At 35.2% G+C, this 21,398-nt stretch overlaps 1 protein-coding gene across 13 annotated transcripts in view; it reads right to left on the bottom strand.

The window, feature by feature from the left end:
• The window catches only part of LOC129756453 (protein groucho), a 384,109-nt gene that overhangs the window by 184,854 nt on the left and 177,857 nt on the right, over window positions 1-21,398 (bottom strand). For all 13 annotated transcript variants that reach the window (XM_055753332.1, XM_055753333.1, XM_055753335.1 and 10 more), the window contains one exon: window positions 2,120-2,183. In XM_055753332.1, coding sequence (XP_055609307.1) covers window positions 2,120-2,183 — 64 coding nt within the window. The remainder of the gene's footprint in view (window positions 1-2,119; window positions 2,184-21,398) is intronic.

Below are 21,398 nucleotides of genomic sequence, written 5' to 3'. Positions count from 1 at the left end.
TCGACATTAACATTATGGATTGCTAAGAGATCTATGCCAGGAAACACCAAAATTCAGAATACCATATCTCAGAAACCACAGGACCAAATGTAATAAATTTTATATCTTTGAGTAACCAAAAGTAATTAGTTTTATTTTGTAGAACAAAATTTTATTGTTGGATTCATAACATTTGAGCCATCCTTCTTATAGTAGAACATAAGCGGCAAGTTTTTTATTAGATTTTCAAAAATCAAAGGAAAAAAATGCATTTTGTGGCCTCTAGAAACGTTTTTTGGTAATTTTGAGCCTAATTTGGGATCAAAACTTTAATGCATTTTTTGGCGATTTTGAGCTCAATTTGGGGTTACAACTTTAAAATGCATTTTCTGGCCTTTTGAAGCGTTTTTTGGCAATTTTGAGCTTAATTTGGAATCACAACATTAAAATGCATTTTCTGGCCTTCAGAGGGGTTATTGTGGCGATTTTTAGCTTAATTTGAGATCACAACTTTAAAATTCATTTGTTGGCCTTTTTGAGCTTAATTTGAGATTGTGGGATTTTTTCACGCATCTGAGCTTAATTTGGAATCACAACTTTGCATTTTCTTGCCTTTGAAAGGTTTTTTGGCGATTTTCACATAAATTTGGGATCACAACTTTAAAATGCATTTTCTGGCCTTAAGAACCCTTTTTGCGATTTTCAGCTTAATTTGAGATCACAACTTTAAAATGCATTTCTGGCCTATAGAAGTATTTTTTGGCGATTCTGAGCTTAATTTGGGATCACAACTTTGCATTTTATACTCTTTAAAAGCCTTTTTTGGCGTTTTCAAGCTACTTCTGAGATCAAAACTTCAAACTGCATTTTCTCTCCTTTAGAAGTGTTTTTTTTTTTGTGATTCTGAGATTAATTTTGGGATCACAACTTTCCATTTTCTGGCCTTTAGAAGCGTTTATTTGGCGGTTTTTAGCTTAATTTGGGATCACAACTTTAGATTTTCTGGCCTTCAGAAGTCTTTTTGGAGATTTTGAGCGTAATTTGGAATCACAACTTTAAAATGCCTTTCGCGATCTTAACAGTGTTATTTGGCGATTTTGTACTTGAATTGGGATCACAACGTTTAATTTTGGTGGCCTTTTTTGGTGATTTTTAGCTATATTAAGGATTACAACTTTAAAATGCATTTTCTGGCCTTTTTAAGTGTTTTTTGGCGTTTCTGAGCTAAATTTTGGATCACAACTTTGCATTTTCTGGCCTTAAGAAGCCCTTTTGGTGAATTTTAGCTTAATTTGGGATCACAACTTTAAAATGCATATTTTGACCTTTAGCAGTGTTTTTTGGCGATTCTGAGCTTAAGTTGGGATCACAACTTTGCATTTTATGGTCTTTAGAAGCATTTTTTGGCGATTTTTAGCTTAATTTGGGATCACAACTTTAAAATGCATTTTTTAGCCTTCAGAAGCTTTTTTGGCGATTCTGAGCTTAATTTGAGATCACAATCACAACTTTGAAATTCATTTTCTGGCCTTTAGCGTTTCTTTGTGATTTTGAGCCTTTTTTCGGATCTTAACTTTAAAATGCGTTTTTTTTTTGTATTTAGAAGCGCTTTTTCGGGATTCCGAGCTTACAACATTACGCATTTGAAGTCATTTGGCATCCATACTAATATTTCAGTTTCCGGATTTCCTTTGGTCCCCCTTTGGGGATTTTTTGAGGGGGAAAGCGAAGCTTTTAGCGCTTGGAGGTACCCCTAAATCAAGCCTGGTCCAATCTACACAATATATATGAAACTTATTTCGAGAAAACACGCTTTTAAATTGTTGTGTTTGGCTATTTTCCATATATTTTTCAAGAATTTTTATGTTTCTTCCAAATGTAAGAGTATTCAAAAAAAATATGAAATATAGTTTGAAATATGAAGAATCGTTTGGCATCATTAACTCAAAATCGACCATTTTGTCACTTATACCCCTTATACTTATGGCTCTGAGGGCGTCATATATGGTCGGTTTTAAGAATTTGATCATGAATTTTTTCCCATGCATCCATAGCCACCCTAATGGGCAGCAACGAATGAAAACTTAAAAAAACCCGCACAGAAAAGTTGAAAAGAACAATTACAAAAGTTGGGACTTACCATGACATAATGTCGCTGCATTTCAGTTTTCTCGCTGGCGAGTTTATCACATTCCAGTTTCAACCTGTTGTAGGTGGATGGGATTTTCCGGTTCCAGGATTTTCCGGTTCGATGCGGGGGCGGTGGCAGCATTAAAAGAAAATGGGAAAAAAAGGAAAGAAAATTACATTAGGTACGAAAACACACTAGCCTTAAATAGGTTCTTCTGCTGCAGAAGAAAGTGGGGAAGAAAATGGGAAAGGGGTGGCTTCTTTCCTCCTTACTTCTTCCGGCTGAAAAACCCAACTCTCAATGAGTATATTTCAACTCGTAAACCGGAAAGGCGGGACGCGAGGATCGAGTTTCGCAAAAGTTGAAGTGAGTCAATGGAAGCGGAAAATGGGGCGAATTAATTAAGATTTATGTGCTTGTTTTTGCTTCCTCTCTTCGAGTCGAGTCGAGTCGAGTAAGTTTTGCCAGTCCCGTTGTTTGAAGGGAGAAATGGAAGGATGGGGCAGGTTGGGATATCAGATCCTACTTCCATTCCCTCGTTTTCTTACTCTTCCCCGCCAACGATTATTGCTGGCTGCCTGGAGGAGGATCGGAAGAAGTGATTTGAAATTTAATTTGTTAGACTCTCCTCTGCAGTACTTTAGTTTCGGCTGGAGGACAATTTCAAACCCTGGAAGGGGAAGCATGATGATGGTAGGGAGATAATTTGGTATAAATGAACAATTTGGCATGTGCATGTTGTCGACAATTTTGTGGAGCGGCGAGGTTTGAGTTTTCCCTACTAATTGATAGGACCGACCGAGAATGACAAACATTGAAAACATGAATTGAGGATTGGGTGTAACATAGTGGGTGGGATGATTTTTCGTTTGAGGATAAATTAAATAAAGAAAAAATGTTTTCAACTTAAAAATTACTTAACAGTTGGTGATCAACTACAAATATATTATAAAATTCTTATACCTAAATGTTTGAAAAAATATAATCAAAATTGTCTTTTGAGAATTCCTAATATTTCTCTATAAACCCTCTTCTCAATAAAAAAAAAGAATTCTTGTGGATGAAAACAGAAATTGAAAACAAAAAAAGACAAAAATACTCAATAAAACAACAACAATAAAAATGGGAAAACTTCCATGCAAAACCCCCAGTGGTTGTATTGACAGGGGAAAATTTCATCGACAGAATCCCACAAAAGTGTCCCGGCACAAGTGAGTGGTTTATTTCATTAGGATTTAGCAATAAAACAAGCCAAATATTGTTCATTCATTTGCAACGGGCGGCGGGAGGCAGCAAAAGCAACAAAAAAAAAATCGTATGGCACCCCCAACAACAGTCAAATATTTTCGGATCCTTTTTCCGATTCACCAAACCGTACCCGAAAGAGGACCAGTCATAAATATGTGCCAGGCCCAGATCGAAATTGATGCTTGTGGGTAATTTAATCCCTCCGGTGTCCGAAAGCGGCTCCATAGAAGGGAAAATTGACCAGGCCAAACAGAACTGGGCTCCGGTAGCTGGTGAGAGGGGGAAAAAGTCAAAGCAAATCAAAAAAAAGTGGCCGGAAAAAACCAGCCAGATTCGACTAGAATAAAGCCGCAGGTTCACTTTCCAATTTGGATTTGCACAAATGGGTGGAAATAAATTGGATTGATTTATCAGTTTTGAGTTGGATGGTGTTTTTTTGTATTTTTTGTTTTTCGCTTTAGTTTAGCTTTGAGAAGGATTTTTGGAGCTTTAATCGATCTTCCGGATTAACGCAAAATAATTTGGTTGAAATGAATACAGTTTTTTATAAGTTGACTCAACTTTATTCAATGCTCTCCAGCGCTTATCAGATACCTCAGCAATTTGCATCCGATCCCTTTCTAATCCCTGTTGAAATTCTTAAATTCTCAACTACATCCATATTCGTACCCAATCCATATCAGATCTCTATCTTATCATTATCCAATCTTTATCGGATTCTTTTTCAATTCTTGTCCTATCCAATCTACATCCAATCCTTATCCAACCCCCGTTCAATCCTATCCGAACTCTATTCAATCTCTCCCAATCACAAGCCAAACACGATACAATCAATATCTGAACCCAACTCAATTCCTGTTCAATTCCCCATTATAATCCAAATCTTATCCAATTCCTACCTTATCCGAATCCAATACCTATCCCTTCGATACATGATCCCTATCCAATCCGATTGAATCCCCATTCAATACCTCTTCAATCCCTACCCAACTCTTATCGGATCTATATCCGATCCTTAACCGATCATTTTAAGATCACTATCCAATCTTTACCAAACTCCTTTCCAATTCAGATCCAATCCTTTCCGATGTTCATTCAATCAAAGTCTAACTCAATCCCAATTAGCGTCTTATCCAATGTTTTCCGAATCCTTACCCGATGCTGCTTCCAGTTGAAATCCCATCCAATTCCAAAAAAAACTCATCATGTCCCTACGCAATCGCTATTCGATCACTATCTTATAGTTATCGGATAACTTCTTAAACCATTTCCAAATAAATCCCCACCCGATATGTATCCGATATCTATCGAATTCTCATCCAATCTCTCAAAAACGTATGACTCCATACCGATCCCTTCTTTATTTCCATGTAATCCCTGTTTTAAGCTAACATTATCCCATCCGAAGTAATATTCAACTTAGAACTATCTTTTAAAACAATATGGCGACCGTTATAAACTGTTTTTCTTTTAAGTCTTTTTAAGGAAAATTTCAAAATTTCAAAACAAAAATCTACTTTTGTGCATGATTGGAATAAGAAATAATTTTAGTTGAATTGAACAACAAGCTTTTGGGTTTAAGTGGTTTAAGCATTTGTAAGATGCTAGCCATTATTTCTTTGGAAGATGCACGCCTTCAATTCAAAGTAAAAACAAAAAGATCTCTTCAAAGAAACGTGAAGTTTGTGTGTTATTACGTAATTAAGTTTATTATTCGGAATTACGGTAGCCTCAAAGTTCCAGTTGCGTGTTCGTTTTTTTTATGCCAACCCCATATAGATTTTGTTCAAATTCTAGATTGAAACAAGAAATATCACAATACACTCAGCTGATTTATGTGTATTAAGGTTTAAAAAAAAAACAATACAATGAAAAAAATTATAAAATGAAAAAATAGTCACAGATTTTTTTTTACAAAAATTGAAAAATTTACAAGGATAAAAAAATGAAAAATGACATAAAATAGCCAGGGTTACTTCCAAATCATTAAAAAAATACAGAAATTATTTTTAAAAAAACCCGATTTAATACACCTGACAGTAGATTGTGGCCTTTCTTACAGCCTGTTAATTATATGTGGAAACATATGGTGCAAAATCATAAACAAATGATAGTTTTCTTAATTCTGAATCATGTAATTATGATAAAAGAATTTCTAATGCTGTTAACCCAAAATAATTTGAAAATAAAAAAAATCTTAACTGTTTAGATGAAAAAAGTATTTGAAAAATATAATATTTTCCATATTAACAACTTAATTTGCATCTCATTGGTGATTTTAATAAAACTAGATCTTGGAATATCCTGTATGGTCCCGTTTCTATGAAATTTTTTGAAAGTATATCTCAATGAACTATTTTTCAAGTTACAGCAAATAGTAACTTTGAAAAAAACTAGGAATACAATTTAAAAAAAGCCCAACCATGGGTTTCAAATAATTGTCCGGATTGACTATTGAAGTGATAAATCGAGAACATTGAAAACATAATTGATTAAAATTAGAATCGCCCTAGTAAAATACCATTCGGTAACGTAGGGTCCAATCATCGGTCGAATTAACAATAATTTTTATTATTTTGATAATTATGACAATTTTGATAATTTTGTCAATCAATTCAGTTTTGTTGGTTTGGAATTTTAGTAAGTTTTGTTAAGTTTTACATTTTGAAATTTTTGCCAAATAAGAAATCATTGACAAAAAATTAAAAATTGAAAAATTGAATAATTAAAAATTTAAAACAAAACAACAAAAATTGACAAAATAAGAGGAAATGACCAAAACATGAAAAATTGAAAATATAAACAAATAAGATAAAAAATTACAAAATAGAGGAAAGTGGTAGAGTTTACAAAATTTAAAATAAACAATAATGACAAAACTGACAAATAAAAAACAAAAAATGACAAAAAATGACAAAAATGACAAAAACGATCAAGATGACAATAATAACAAAAATGAAAAAATGCAAAACTTTCAAAAATGACGAAAATCACAAAAATGACAAATATTACAAAAAAAACACACGAACGACACAAAAATACAAATAAGATACAAAAATGACAAAAATGACAAAAATGACAAAAAGGATACAAAAATGACAAAAATAACAAAAATGACAAAAATGACCAAAATGACAAAAATGACAAAAATGACAAAAATGACAAAAATGACAAAAATGACAAAAATGACAAAAATGACAAAAATGACAAAAATGACAAAAATTACAAAAATTACAAAAATGACACAGATGACAAAAATGACAAAATGGACAAAAATGACAAAATGGACAAAAATTATAAAGAGGACATAAATAACAACAAAAATGACAAAAAAGACAAAAATGACAAAAATGACAAAAATGACAAAAATGATAAAAATGATGAAAATGAAAAAAAAATGAATAAAATAACAAAAAAGACAAAAATGACAAAAATGACAAAAATGACAAAAATGACAAAAATGACAAAGCTGATAAAAATGACAAAAATGACAAAAATGACAAAAATGACATAATTGACAAAAATGACAAAAATGACAAAAATGACAAAAATGACAAAAATGACAAAAATGACAAAAATGACAAAAATGACAAAAATGACAAAAATGACAAAAATGACAAAAATGACAAAAATGACAAAAATGACAAAAATGACAAAAATGACAAAAATGACAAAAATGACAAAAATGACAAAAATGACAAAAATGACAAAAATGACAAAAATGACAAAAATGACAAAAATGACAAAAATGACAAAAATGATAAAAATGATAAACATGACAAAAATGACAAAAATGACAAAAATGACAAAAATGACAAAAATGACAAAAATGACAAAAATGACAAAAATGACAAAAATGACAAAAATGACAAAAATGACAAAAATGACAAAAATGACAAAAATGACAAAAATGACAAAAATGACAAAAATGATAAAAATGACAAACATGACAAAAATGACAAAAATGACAAAAATGACAAAAATGACAAAAATGACAAAAATGACAAAAATGACAAAAATGACAAAAATGACAAAAATGACAAAAATGACAAAAATGACAAAAATGACAAAAATGACAAAAATGACAAAAATGACAAAAATGACAAAAATGACAAAAAAGACAAAAATGACAAAAATGACAAAAATGACAAAAATGACAAAAATGACAAAAATGACAAAAATGACAAAAATGACAAAAATGACAAAAATGACAAAAATGACAAAAATGACAAAAATGACAAAAATGACAAAAATGACAAAAATGACAAAAATGACAAAAATGACAAAAATGACAAAAATGACAAAAATGACAAAAATGACAAAAATGACAAAAAAAAACAAAAATGACAAAAATGACAAAAATGACAAAAATGACAAAAAAAAAACAAAAATGTCATTTTTTGTCATTTTTGTCATTTTTGTCATTTTTGTCATTTTTGTCATTTTTGTCATTTTTGTCATTTTTGTCATTTTTGTCATTTTTGTCATTTTTGTCATTTTTGTCATTTTTGTCATTTCTGTCTTTTTGTCATTTTTGTCATTTTTGTCATTTTTGTCATTTTTGTCATTTTTGTCATTTTTGTCATTTTTGTCATTTTTGTCATTTTTGTCATTTTTGTCATTTTTGTCATTTTTGTCATTTTTGTCATTTTTGTCATTTTTGTCATTTTTGTCATTTTTGTCATTTTTGTCATTTTTGTCATTTTTGTCATTTTTGTCATTTTTGTCATTTTTGTCATTTTTGTCATTTTTGTCATTTTTGTCATTTTTGTCATTTTTGTCATTTCTGTCAATTTTTGTATTTTTTATAATTCATTTTTGTCAACTTTGCTATTTTTGTTATTTTTGTCAACTTTGCAATTTTTATCATTTTTGTCAATTTTGTAATATTTGTCATATTTGTCATTTTTGTCATTTTTGTCATTTTTGTCATTTTTGTCATTTTTGTCATTTTTGTCATTTTTGTCATTTTTGTCATTTTTGTCATTTTTGTCATTTTTGTCATTTTTGTCATTTTTGTCATTTTTGTCATCCTTGTCATTTTTGTCATTTTTGTCATTTCTGTCATTTTTGAATTTTTAATCATTTTTCTCATTTTTGTCAATTTTAATATTTCCGTTATTTTTGTCATTTTTGTAATTTTTGTCATTTTTGTCATTTTTGTCATTTTTGTCATTTTTGTCATTTTTGTCTTTTTTGTCATTTTTGTCATTTTAGTCATTTCTGTCATTTTTGTCATTTTTGTCATTTTTGTCATTTTTGTCATTTTTGTCATTTTTGTCATTTTTGTCATTTTTGTCATTTTTGTCATTTTTGTCATTTTTGTCATTTTTGTCATTTTTGTCATTTTTGTCATTTTTGTCATTTTTGTCATTTTTGTCATTTTTGTCATTTTTGTCATTTTTGTCATTTTTGTCATTTTTGTCATTTTTGTCATTTTTGTCATTTTTGTCATTTTTGTCATTTTTGTCATTTTTGTCATTTTTGTCATTTTTGTCATTTTTGTCATTTTTGTCATTTTTGTCATTTTTGTCATTTTTGTCATTTTTGTCATTTTTGTCATTTTTGTCATTTTTGTCATTTTTGTCATTTTTGTCATTTTTGTCATTTTTGTCATTTTTGTCATTTTTGTCATTTTTGTCATTTTTGTCATTTTTGTCATTTTTGTCATTTTTGTCATTTTTGTCATTTTTGTTAATTTTTGTCATTTTTGTCATTTTTGTCATTTTTGTCATTTTTGTCATTTTTGTCATTTTTGTCATTTTTGTAATTTTTGTAATTTTTGTCATTTTCGTTATTTTTGTCATTTTTGTCATTTTTGTCATTTTTGTCATTTTTGTCATTTTTGTCATTTTTGTCATTTTTGTCATTTTTGTCATTTTTGTCATTTTTGTCATTTTTGTCATTTTTGTCATTTTTGTCACTTTGGTGGTTTTTGCCATTTTTGTTCTTTTTTTTGTCGTTATTGCCATTTTTGTCATTTTTGTCATTTCTGTCATTTTTGTCCTTTGTGTCATTTCTGTCATTTTATGTCATTCTTTTCACTTTGGTCATTTTTGTCATTTTTGTCATTTTTGTCATTTTTGTCATTTTTGTAATTTTTGTCATTTTTGTCAATTTTGTCATTTTTGTCATTTTTGTCATTTTTGTCGTTTTTGTCATTTTTGTCACTTCCGGATTTTTTTCCATTTTTAAATTAATTCGTTTTCATGAAGTTTGTTATTTTTCTCGATCTTTGTAATCTTCAGCGTTTTAGTGGTTTTATTTTTGTATTAGAACAAAAATTCAACTGTAAAAAAATCAACATTTCCAAAACAGCAACAGTAAAGTGAAAAAGTAGGAAATGCAATCACTGGGTGTTTATTTGGAAATCCTTTGCACTTCAGTCTGGAGCTGCTTCTTTTATGAATAAATTTGCCGCGCTGATTTTTGTACTGATTCGTTTTCCCCTCCCCGTGTTTCATTCATTTTTTTTTTGCAAATAAATAGCGGCACAAAGAAAGAAATCGTCGAAAATAGTAAAACTGAAATAGGGGGAGAAAAAAATCTCAGGCAAGGAAGCGAGCAAACCAAAGCCGAATTGTGTGAGTTAGGACAAAGCGATAAACAGGGAAACACTTTAGAATTCAATAGCGTCGGGATCTCTAGAAATACGAAGAAAGGAGCGATGGAGAGGACAGAGAATAATGGTTTATTTTCCGAAACCCGACAAAGCACAACACGCGAATTGAACCGAATAACATTAAGGCATCGGGTGCATAAAAATCCACAGGAAAAGGACTCGACGACTGATGATGATTTGATGATTATGGTACTGATGATGATGACGATGACGACGATGATGATTAATGTATGATATGGAGTGCAGGGAAATCGGAAAAAAGAAGTTGCATTTTGAGGAAGTAACAAACAATTTCCATAGAACACGATAGGGCACGAATTGGTACATCCTTTTTTTTGCTCGGTAACCAAATGGACGAGAATGGTGTGAAAACTACTTTTCAAAACGGTAGGTTAATAATCAAGAAGGGGAAAAACGGAACCAGAAGAAACTGTAATTGAAATATAAATACATTAAAGCGGTGTTGCTGTTGCTGCATTTTGACAGAAGGAAGAGAAAACTCAAAAAACAAAAAAAAAAGAACGAAGAAAAAAATTCAGGGAAGGTAAACAAGCAACACAATTAGACGACTAGGGTTGTTTTTGATATTTTCGTTTCATTTCTTGTTGATTTCTTTTTTCCACCTCATTGTCTTCCTTTTTTCCCTGGCCTTCGGCTGTTTTCGGTTAAGGGTGCTATATTGTTGTTACCGTTTTTACGATCGCTTCTGCTCCCTCTTTTTCCTCGGGTCTCGTTAGACTTTCAAATTCTCGCCTCCAGTTCGGAATGATTTAATTGTTTGTCGTCGGTCACATTCTCGTGCGTAGTGCTCGTCAACAAAAGCAACGGCAGCAGATGGTACAAATTGGCGACGAGGACGACGAACGAAAGTCGATCGGTGTTATTGTTGCCCCTGTTACCATTATTATTATTGTTATTGTGGATCCGGGTATTGTGCACTAATACTGTAATTACGCTGATGATGAAAAACTAACCGAGGGTAGGGGTCTTTTTTTGCAAACGGAGTCAATCGAAAAATTGATGAGCACACTTTTGCTGAATCTTGAAGACTATTTAGATAGAAGGTTTTACGCAGAGAACATAACTTAAAATTTGAAATTAAGCATTCAAACATCAACCCAACTCAATTTGCTGCATCCTATCAGAATTTCTAACCACGAGTCTGACTCGTGGCAGTTGTTTAGGATGCAATATCAGTCAGACGAGTGGTTTTTGCTCATAGAATTACATCTACATTTATTTACAGCACTTTAAGTACCACGAGTCAGCCTCGGGGTTTTTTCTTACAAAACATGACGAAAACTCTTTACCACGAGTTTGAGTTTAATAAAATAGTTTGCGAAATTATACGCACTAAAATAAAAGTCTTTCGCAAAATTTTTGAAAAATGATAACAAAAAAAAACAAAATAAAAACAATCCTGAAAATCATTTGTCCAAACTTCCGGTGGTTCCACGTTTTACGTTTCTCTTTCATTCGCCCAGAAACAATGCACTAAAACCCCTCAATTATGAGCCGATAATTTATGCTAATCAGCCCTGTTTCACAAATAACCGCATGCAACAATGACTTGCCGTATCGTATAATTCTCCAATTACACATCCTCCCACCAAAGTCGAGTAGGTACCTTCTCCTTCCGAAATTCCATCCTTCGTCCCTTCCGAATATCAAACATTCATAAATTTCTTCCGAGAGCCTTTGGCCAAGTCGATCCTTCGGCTCACACACACTCACAGAAACCATTCAAAGAATCGCCAACGTATCGGAAACAAACTAAGAGAGCCAAAAGAAAGAAGGGTAGGCACCAGCAGATATCTGCCTCCCGTTTCTATGTTTAATTTTCCTCTTTCTACCGACTCTCTGAGTGAGCCAGAAAAAGAGCGAATGAGAAGCAGCAAACACTTAACCATATTCCACTCATTTAGCCAACAGCTACTAGAAGCAGTCAGTCGGTCGTTGATAATCATATTTCACCCTTGTCGCCTGGCGTGTTTTCGATCCGATCCGGCTTTTGTGAGCCATCTCCCCTCGTGGCTCTTCCAGAGTAAGCTTTCGGTGTTCCACTTTGAAGTGGCTTCGAACTCAGTTCGCTTTGACTCTCTCCCCCTCGCATTCCATCTTTTCTCAACAGCTGTGCATTTTGCCGAGAGTTGATTGTATTGTCCTACGTTTTGTGAAGAGCTAGGAAGTATATGATTATGATTAGTGTTGGTTAAAACATTTTTGAGCCTGTAGTTATCTCCTTATCTTAAATTGCTTCATATGAATCCTTGAAGAAGATGGACTTTTCAACCGAAACGTTGTTTTAGTTTAAAAAAAGTTTATCTTTGAGACGCCAGACAGTATTTCCTTCTATTTTCAAGAATTGTAAAATAATAATTGAAAAAAGGTAATTTCCAACGTTTCGTAGATATTTTTTTATAATTTTCAAGGGTAAAATTTGTTTTTTTATTTCAATATTTAATCTTAATAAACGCAAACGACAGCAAACAATTTCGTATTTTTATTCTGTTCTGTTGAAAAAATCGTAATCAAGCTTCCACAGCCGTCGTCAGGCCTGGAAGATCTCTAGGCCTTGACAGTAGTCATCCGAGGTCGTCGTCAGGTTATTGAAAGTCACCAAGTCTTGAATGTCGTCATCAGAACGTGTAGATTGTCAGGCTTCGAGAAATGTAAACAGGACTTGATGATCGTTAAGAATTTGGAATCGCCGTCAGGCATCGAAGGTTTTCGACCTTCATACGTCAGTCTTCAAAGGATACCGTCAAGCTTCTAAATCCCTATCAGATTTTGAAAGTTGTCAGGCATTTAGGGCAGTCGTCAGGTTTTGAAGTTTGTCGTCATGTTTTGAAGATTGCCGTCATATCTTGAAAGTTGTTAGGCTTCAAAGATGGTCCAGCTGCAAAAGATGCAATCTGATCTTGAAAAATGTTGTAAGAACTTGAAAGTCGTCAGGTATTTGAGGCAGTCATCAAGTTTTGAAGGTTGCCTTCATATCTTGATGGTCGTCGACATGCCTTGAAGTTCGACAACAGGCCTCGAAGTTCGTCAAAATTCAATGATCGCTACCCGACTATGAAGTTTGTTGTCAGACTATTAAGGTAGTCGGGCCTCAAAGGTCTTCGGAGACCATTGAAAAGATGGTGTCAAAGGTCGTATAAATGTCTCGAAGATCGTTACTATTCAGAAAGATGCTACCAGCTAATGAAGTTTGTATTCAGGCTAAAGGTCGTCGTCAAACTCTGAACGTCGTTGTCAGGCCTTGAGCATCGTTGTCAGGTCTTGAAGGTCGATGAAATATCTTGAAGGTTGTCGGGCTTAACAGGTTGTCAGGCTTAGAAGGTCGCCAGGCTTCAAAGGATGCCATTTAGGCCACAAGATATTGATAGTCAGGTCGCCCTCAGAGAATCGTCAGGCTTCGAAGATCTTCGGGATTCATAGAGTGCTGTTAGACCTTGAAATTTGTTTTCTAAACTTGAAGGTCGTTTAACCTTAAACGTCGTCATGGGACATTGAAGTTCAACAGGCTGCAAAAGTCAACCTGCGGTTGTCAGTCCTTGAAAACTGCAGGTAAACCTTGACGTTCGTCGTCTGGCTTCATGGATCATCAAAGGGAATCGGGGTTCAAAGTTATAAGACCTTGTAGATCATCTTCAGTCCACAAGATGTTAAAAGTCAGGCTTAGTTGTCCTCAGAGAATCGTCAGGCTTCGAAGATAATCATGATTCAAAGGATGCTGTTAGGCCTTGAAATTTGTTTTCAGACCTTGAAGGTCGTTAAGCCTTAAATTTCGTCATGAGGTCTTGAGGTTCGACAGGCTGCAAAAGTCGTCAGACTTCAAAAAAAGGCATTGAAGTTCGTTGACAGGCCTTGAAGGTCGTAAGGCATTTAGGGCGGTCATTAGTCCTTGAAAACTGCCGGTAAACCTTGAAGGTCGTCATCTGGCCTCATAGATCGTCAGAATTCGAAGACTGCTGATATCTTAAATTTCTTCTGGCTTCGAAGGTTGTCTACCGTGAAGTTCATTAAGCTGTCTATTTTGAAGGTCATTACGCATGTAAGGCAGTTGCCAGGCTTTGAAGGTCACTTGGCCTTGAGGATCGTCGTCTGCAGGTTTCGAGAGATGAAGTCAGACCATGAAGATCGTCGTGCATTTGACAGGCATTGTCAGGCATTGGAGGTCGTCAAGTCTTAAAGGATGTCATTAGGTTTTGATTATTGTCGTCAGGCTTTAGTTGATTTCACATGGAGATATCTAAAATCTTCTGCATCCTACGATGTAGAATTGTTCTCTTAAAAAATCGCCATCAAACTTTGAGGAGGTTGTCAGGCCAGAAGGTTTCTAGGCCTTGACGTTAGTCATTTAAGGTCATCGTCAAGTCTTGCATCTCGGCCGGACTCGAGGGTTGTAGACAGACATGGAAGATTGTCAACCATTTGGAATCACCGTCAGGCATCGAAGGTCTTCAGTCTCGAAAAATGACGTAAGGCCCTAACACTTCGAAGGTCGTGAGGTATTTGGGGCAGCTGTCAGATTTTGAAGGCAACCGTCAAATCGTCATGTCTTGAAGATTGCCGCAATTGCTTTAAAGTTGTCGGGCTTCAAAGGCGATCTGGCTCAAAAAACGCCGTCTGATCTTGAAAATTGATGTAAGAACTTAAAAGTCGTTAGGAATGTGAGGCAGTTATCAAGTTTTGAAGGTTGCCGACATGCCTCGAAGATCTTCAAAACTCAAATAACGCTGTCAGACCATGAAGTATGTTGTCAGACCATCAGGGTCGTCGGGCCTCGAAGGTCGTCGTAGACCATTGAAAAGATACTGTCCTTTGAAAACCGTTAAGTTTTTTTAAGGCCAAAGCCAGGCTTCAAAGGTCGTCTAAATGCCTCGAAGATCGTCATGATTCAGAAGGATGCTGCCAGCTGAACCAGTTTGTTGTCAGGCCATGAAGCTCGACAGTATACCTTGAAGGTTGTCATGCTTAGCAGGTCACCAGGCTTCAATGGATGCCATCAAGGCTTCTTTGTAAAACCTTGAATGTAGTCTTAAGGCCACAAAATATTTCAGGCCTTGAAAGTTGTTTTCAGACCTTGAAGGTCATTAAGCCTTAAACAGTTTACGAAAGTAGTCAGAACCTGGCAGACCTTGATGGTAATTAGGGCCGTCGTAAGTCTTTAAAAGCTGTCAGTAAACCTTGACGGTTGTCGTCTGGCTTCATAGATCATCAGGCCGGAGATCGTTAGAATGTAAGTTTAAATACTTCAAACCATACTTCGTTACATAGTAGATCTTCAGATTGTAAGGTTGTCAGGCCACAGATCATAAGGCCTTCAAAACATCATGCCTGCCAAGCGTCAGGCCGTCAATTCCTTAGGTCGTCATGTACGGCTCTTAAGTCGCCAGGCCGTCAAATCGTCAGGCTGTCGAGTCGCCAAATTGTAAGGCCGTTAAGTCAACAAGTCGTCAGGCCTTCAAGTCGTAAGCCCTCGGAACGTCAAGACTGCAATTCATTATGCCTTAAATTCGTCAGGCCTTCAATTCATTATGCCTTCAAGTCGTCAGGTCATCAGGTCGTCAGGACATAAGGTCGTCAGGCCTTGAAGTCTTCAGGCCTCCAAGCCTCCAGGCCTCCAATTCTTCAGGCCTTAAAGTTGCCAGGCCTTCAAGTTGCAGGCATTAAAGTTATCAGATTTTCAAATCGTCAGGCCTTCAAGTCGTAAACCTTCCAGTGGTCAGGCATTCAAATTGTCAGGCTGTCAAATCGTCAGACCGTCATGTAAGCAGGTCGTCAGGCCGACAATCTGATGGCCTGAGGAGGTCAGGCCGTCAGGTAGTAAGGTCGTGAGGAGGTCAGGCCGTCGGTTAGTAAGGTCGTGAGGCCTTGAGGACGTCAGGTCGTTAGGCCTTCAAGTCGTCAGGCCTTCAAGTCATTAAGGCCGTCAAGTCGTTAGGTCTTCAAGTCGTCAGACTCACAATTCGTCAGGACGTTAGTTTTCCAAGTCGCCAGATCGTCAAGTCATCGTCAGGCCTTCAAGTCGTCAAGCTGTCAAGTGGTAAGGTTGCAAGGCCTTCAAGCCGGCAGCACCTTGAGTCGTCAGGCCTTCAAGTCGTAAGCCCCCAGAGTCGGTTCGCCATGTAAGCAGGTCGTTAGTACACCAGATCGCCATGCCGTCAGGAGGTCAGGCCGTCATGTAGTAGGATTGTTCTCCCCTCAAGTCATCAGGCTCACAATTCGTCAGGACGTTAGTTCTTCAAGTCGTCAGGCCATCAAGTCATCAGGCTCTCAAGTCGTCAGACCATCATCTAAGAGGGTCGTCATGCCGTCAGGAGGTCGAGCCGTCAGGTTATAGGGTCTTGAGGCCTTCAGACCGGCAGGTTGTCAGGCCGTCAGATCGTCAGGCCTTCAAGTCAGGTTGCAAGGCCTTCAAGCCGGCAGCTCTCCAATCGTCAGGCCTTCAAGTCGTAAGCTCTCAAAATGTCAAGACTGCAATTTATTAAGCCTTAAAGTCGTCAGGCCGACAACTCATTATGCCTTCAAGTCGTCAGGCCGTCAAGTCGTCAGCCCGTCACGCAGTCAGGTCGGTCATTAGACCGTCAGGTCATTGGGCCGTCAGGCCTTCAAGTCATCAAGCCTTCAAGGGGTCAGGCCTTCAAGTTGTCAGGCAGTTAAGTTAGTCAGTTAAGTCGTTTAGCCGTAAAGTCGTCAGGCCTTCAAGTTGTCAGGATCGCATTCCGTCAGTACGCCTGAAATCATCAGGCCGTCAAAACGTTAGACCATCAAGTCATCAGGCTGTCAAATCGTCAGATCGTCAAGTCGTCAGGCCTTCATATCGTAAAGAAGTCAGGTAGTCAAATCTTCAGCCGTCGGGCCGAAAGGTAATCAGGTCAGATTGTCTAATCGTCAGCTTTCTTATAAGTTGTAGTCGGATCTTAAAAGTCGTCTTTCTCCAAAGATCATCAGTTCAATGGATATCATCAGACCTTAAAAGTTGTCATGCATTGAAGGTAGTCGTCAGGACTTCGAAAATTGCCGTCAAACCTTGAAGGTCGCCTTCAGCACTTTAAGATCGTCAGGATTCAATAGATGCTGTCAGAGTTTAAAGTCAGGTCTTGACGGTCATCTTCAGGCCTTGAAATTCTTCAGGATAAGGTTTAAAATCAGGCCTTTTAGGTTGTGTTCAGACCGTGAAGGTGGTCATTCAACAGTAAAAGTCGCCAAGCCTAGACTGTCTTTTTTAAGGTTTGTACATCATCGTTAGGTTCTGTAATTCGTCAGTACTTAAAGGTATTCAAGCCCCGACGTTCGTCAGCAAGTCTCGAAGATAGTCGAGCCTGGAAGGATAATTTCAGGCATCGAAAGTCGTGGTCAGATATGGAAGGTCTACATGCCCTCAGAGCTCGAAGTTTTCTTGGCTTCAAATAATTTTAACAGACCTTAAAAATTGTCGGACCTTGGAAGTCTTCATAAATTTGAGGTTTTCATAAGTCCCTGCAAATCGTCTGCAGGCTTTGAATTTTGTCTTCAGATCTTCCAGGTTGTCAGGCCTTAGAGATGTTCTGACCTTGAAGGTGTCAGTCATGAAATGTTCATGGCAGACATTCAACATCGAGACTAGGAGGACGTCGTCGATTTGAAGGTCGTCATGCTTTAAATATCATTACCAGGCCTTGTCAAGTATCGTCAAGTATCGAAGATCTTCAGAAAAAAAAATTTCCAATTGAAATATTTCGGAAAATATTGCCGTCTTCTGCAAGGTTTGAAAATCGGTTATCAATTTCGTCACCCTAAATAGCATGAGACGCTCACAGCTATCATTTTTTTCATATACCAACATGACAATTGCCAACAGTCGATACAAATTTGTCGATAAGAATCCAGGAGAACGACAAACAACCTGAGAATCGGGGCAACGCTGCCGTGTAGAAGCTGCTCGTGTTTTAGTCCGCGTATTTTTCAACTTTTAAAACGTTTTTATTATAGAGTTTTAAAATATTGTTCCGAAACATCATCAAGAAGCCGACAACGAATGTTGTTGATACATATTTGTGTTATTTGTTAAGTGGAAGTGATATTTTGAAGATTGTGAAGTGCAATTACGGCCCCGAAGTCACTGAGGAGAAGGGGGCTTATGCTACGCCCTCCGGACGCACACAGGAATGCTGACGTGGAAAATGGGACCTTCCAAGCAAACTGAGCTAAAAGAGGCCATCTGAGTTCAAGATAAGTGATTTGTTTCTGTTTCTATTTTTATTTTACCATAATATTAAATGCATTTTTAAAATTCAAAATCAAACATTCAGCAAAATTGAAAGAACCTTTTCTAACCCTGGTAGTAAAGCCCGAAATATTTCTTGGAAATATTTCATTTTCCCTATTTTATGCAAGATTGTACACAAGCAGGTGTACAAGTCGAAAGCTTCTTCGATAATAGTCAAAGCTCAAAAGAGCTACAACCAGAGAAGCTCAAATCAAACTACTTGTGAATTTAAATTCCAATTAGATTTCAATCAAGATAATTCTCATTGAATTTATTTCGATGTTTGTTGTTGTTGTTCTGTTTCATTACACGAAGTCAGGTGTTAAATTTGTCAATAAGAATCAAAGGTAACATTAAGTCGGGGAATTTCATGTTAGGCTGACGACATACTGGAGCGGTGTGTGCTGTTGCAATAAGTAATGAGAGTGAATAAGACGGACATAGTGTGGAAACAAGTGCACTGCGGGGACTTAGCAGGACGTAGCTAAGTAGAAATAAGTGTAGTTGCATCTCGTTTACACGTATTAGGAACATTATACCGATTTCAGTTTAGAATAGCATAAGCGATAGAAAAGAAAGGCTACCTTTTCTTTCCTTAAAACCTTTCTATGGGTATCTATTAGAATTTGAGTGGAATGTTCTTTGCATTTCACTTTCTCACATGGAAAACCATCACCAAACCTCGTGTTCGCTTCCATCGTCTATATCTATACAAAGAGAAACTTCTAGGGGTGCTCATCTATTCAAATTATTCAATAAGTTGGATTTTTCTAATTAATGTATTTTTTTATCTTTACGGAATGAAATATCTTATTAAGTGATGTAGTACGTGACAAATTAATAATAATAATTTATCAAAATTATAATTATATTGTTATTATAACTTTTCAATCATGGGAACTCGATAGTTAAATCCAGTTTTTTTTTAATTCTTCATGAAGGGTAAAGAAAAACTTTATAATGTTAAATCATCAATTGTCGATTGAAATTGCTTACCGAAATCTATTTTCCGATACACCGAATAAAAAAAACATTCCTCCTCACAAGCTCCTACAAGTTTTACTCTTTATGCAACGAGGTACATGTTGCTATGCAGCAATGTCAAAAAAAAAAAAACTATTACTATCGTTAAGTGGAGTCCTTTTTTCTTTTTATTAGATTTCCATGTTTATTGTTCTTCTTTTCTGTTATGATCCATCCTAATAAATCACCTAACACAGATCGGAGCGCAGCATATTATAAAAATAATATAAGTGCATATAAATGTTATATTTGTCAATTTTAGTTGTCTTATCATCACATTGCAAATATTTAAAATTTAAATTATTTTTATGTCAATTAATTTTTTTTCAGTTGGACTTATTCATCGTATCAAATTTACAATTCTGATATTTCTGTAGTTAGTTTAATTGAAATTTTTAGATTCAAAGCATACATTAAACTACGATTTCAGCATATTATAATTTGAAGCCATCATTCCCATTCACCGCCCAAGGGCAAAAATATAAAATTAAATAATGTATGATTTAAGTTTTTTTTTATTTTTTTTAGTACGCTCTCAACTACATATTATGAAAAAGAAAAATAACGAAGGAACTATATCTCTTACATCGGCTATTATTTATTACATCCACCAAACATATAATTATTTTAATGTAACATTTTTTTCAGCTCATCAGAACATTAATTCCATGTGTAATTTAAACTATTTTAATTTTATTTTTTCATCCATAATTTTTACCTCCGTCCATACCACTATAAAACTTATCAACATGCATTGTACTAAACAATAAACTAAATACACGTCGATCTTTTACTAGGTGTCTAAGGGTACTAACTTCATACAATTTGTTAACAGCTGTTAAATTTAATTAGGGACCGTTTAAATATTACGTAACGCAATTTTTTAGCATTTTCAACCCCCCCTCTCCCCTACGTAACACATTCGTCTCAAAATTTCTAGGCAAAATTCACGAAGCGTAACAAACTTCTATACCCCCTCCCCCCCTAAAAGCGTTACGTAATATTTGAATGGTCTCTTATGTGTTCCGTAGCTGCCTGCCGGTTGGAGAGGTTTAAAACATCGCATAGACTACTAGTTTATACGGATTCATGCGTAGGACAGAAATGAGTGTTTTCAAACTGTTTACGGGATGAATAACAAAATGTGTTAAAATTCCTCAAAAACAAAGAAAAAAACAAACTTATACCAGATTATGTTGTTCAACATAATATTACTAATTTACTAATTATTATTACTAATTATTGAAGTTTCACAGCTTTATAGGAAAAAAACCCAATTCACAAAAAATGGTCTAAATCTTATAAAATTTTATGTTTTGGCTGATTTATTAACGGTTTAAGATTTGTAAAAGTTAAACAGTTATATTAACATTAGAATATGAAGATACTTTTTAAATCCTTAAGATTTTCAGCTGGATCGCCACAGGATGAATAACAAGCAGAAATTTCGAACAATTTATGCATCAAATGTTTTATTAACCATGTTTTTGTTCAGAAAAATATGATAACTTTATTTCAGTTTACAACTCTTCCGAATTATTCAATTTTTAAATAAATCTTTTTTTATTCACCCATATTATTTATCTTTAACTACACCATAATAGTAATTATAATTGAGACATAAACTAAATACATGTCTATCTTTTATTGGACGTATTAGGGTGCTAAGTTTATATAATTTGGCAATTATATTTATGAAGTTCCTGGATACGTCAACAATAAAAGATGGAAAGACTAATCATAATTTCATGACCCATTTGGTCATGCGGCTATGATTGGGCGGGGCTTATTGGCAATGAAAGTAGCCTCGGGATGTGCAGTTGCCATTCTGAAATGGGTTACTGGAATTTCAATAGAGCTAACACCACCAGCACCCGCGATTGAACAATTTTAATCAAACGGATTAATATTGGTTCTTTTGCATAACATACCTGCCAGCTCAGGGGGTCGTTGGATGGATTATACATATTATATATAGGAGAACGACAAACAACCTTTCAGGCGTACGACAATGGAAATCTGTTTCCAAAAAGGGATAATCCCTTTTAAAATCTGAAGAAGGGGCCCTTTACCTCATACAAAAAAAAATAAGGGTGCCAATTGGATTTACGACGACCGAAACCGAGAACGACTCCGAC

This window comes from Uranotaenia lowii, chromosome 3 (genome assembly GCF_029784155.1).
Source record: "Uranotaenia lowii strain MFRU-FL chromosome 3, ASM2978415v1, whole genome shotgun sequence".
NCBI classification, from domain to species: Eukaryota; Metazoa; Arthropoda; class Insecta; order Diptera; family Culicidae; genus Uranotaenia; species Uranotaenia lowii.
This window is presented reverse-complemented; position numbering and strand designations above follow the sequence as displayed.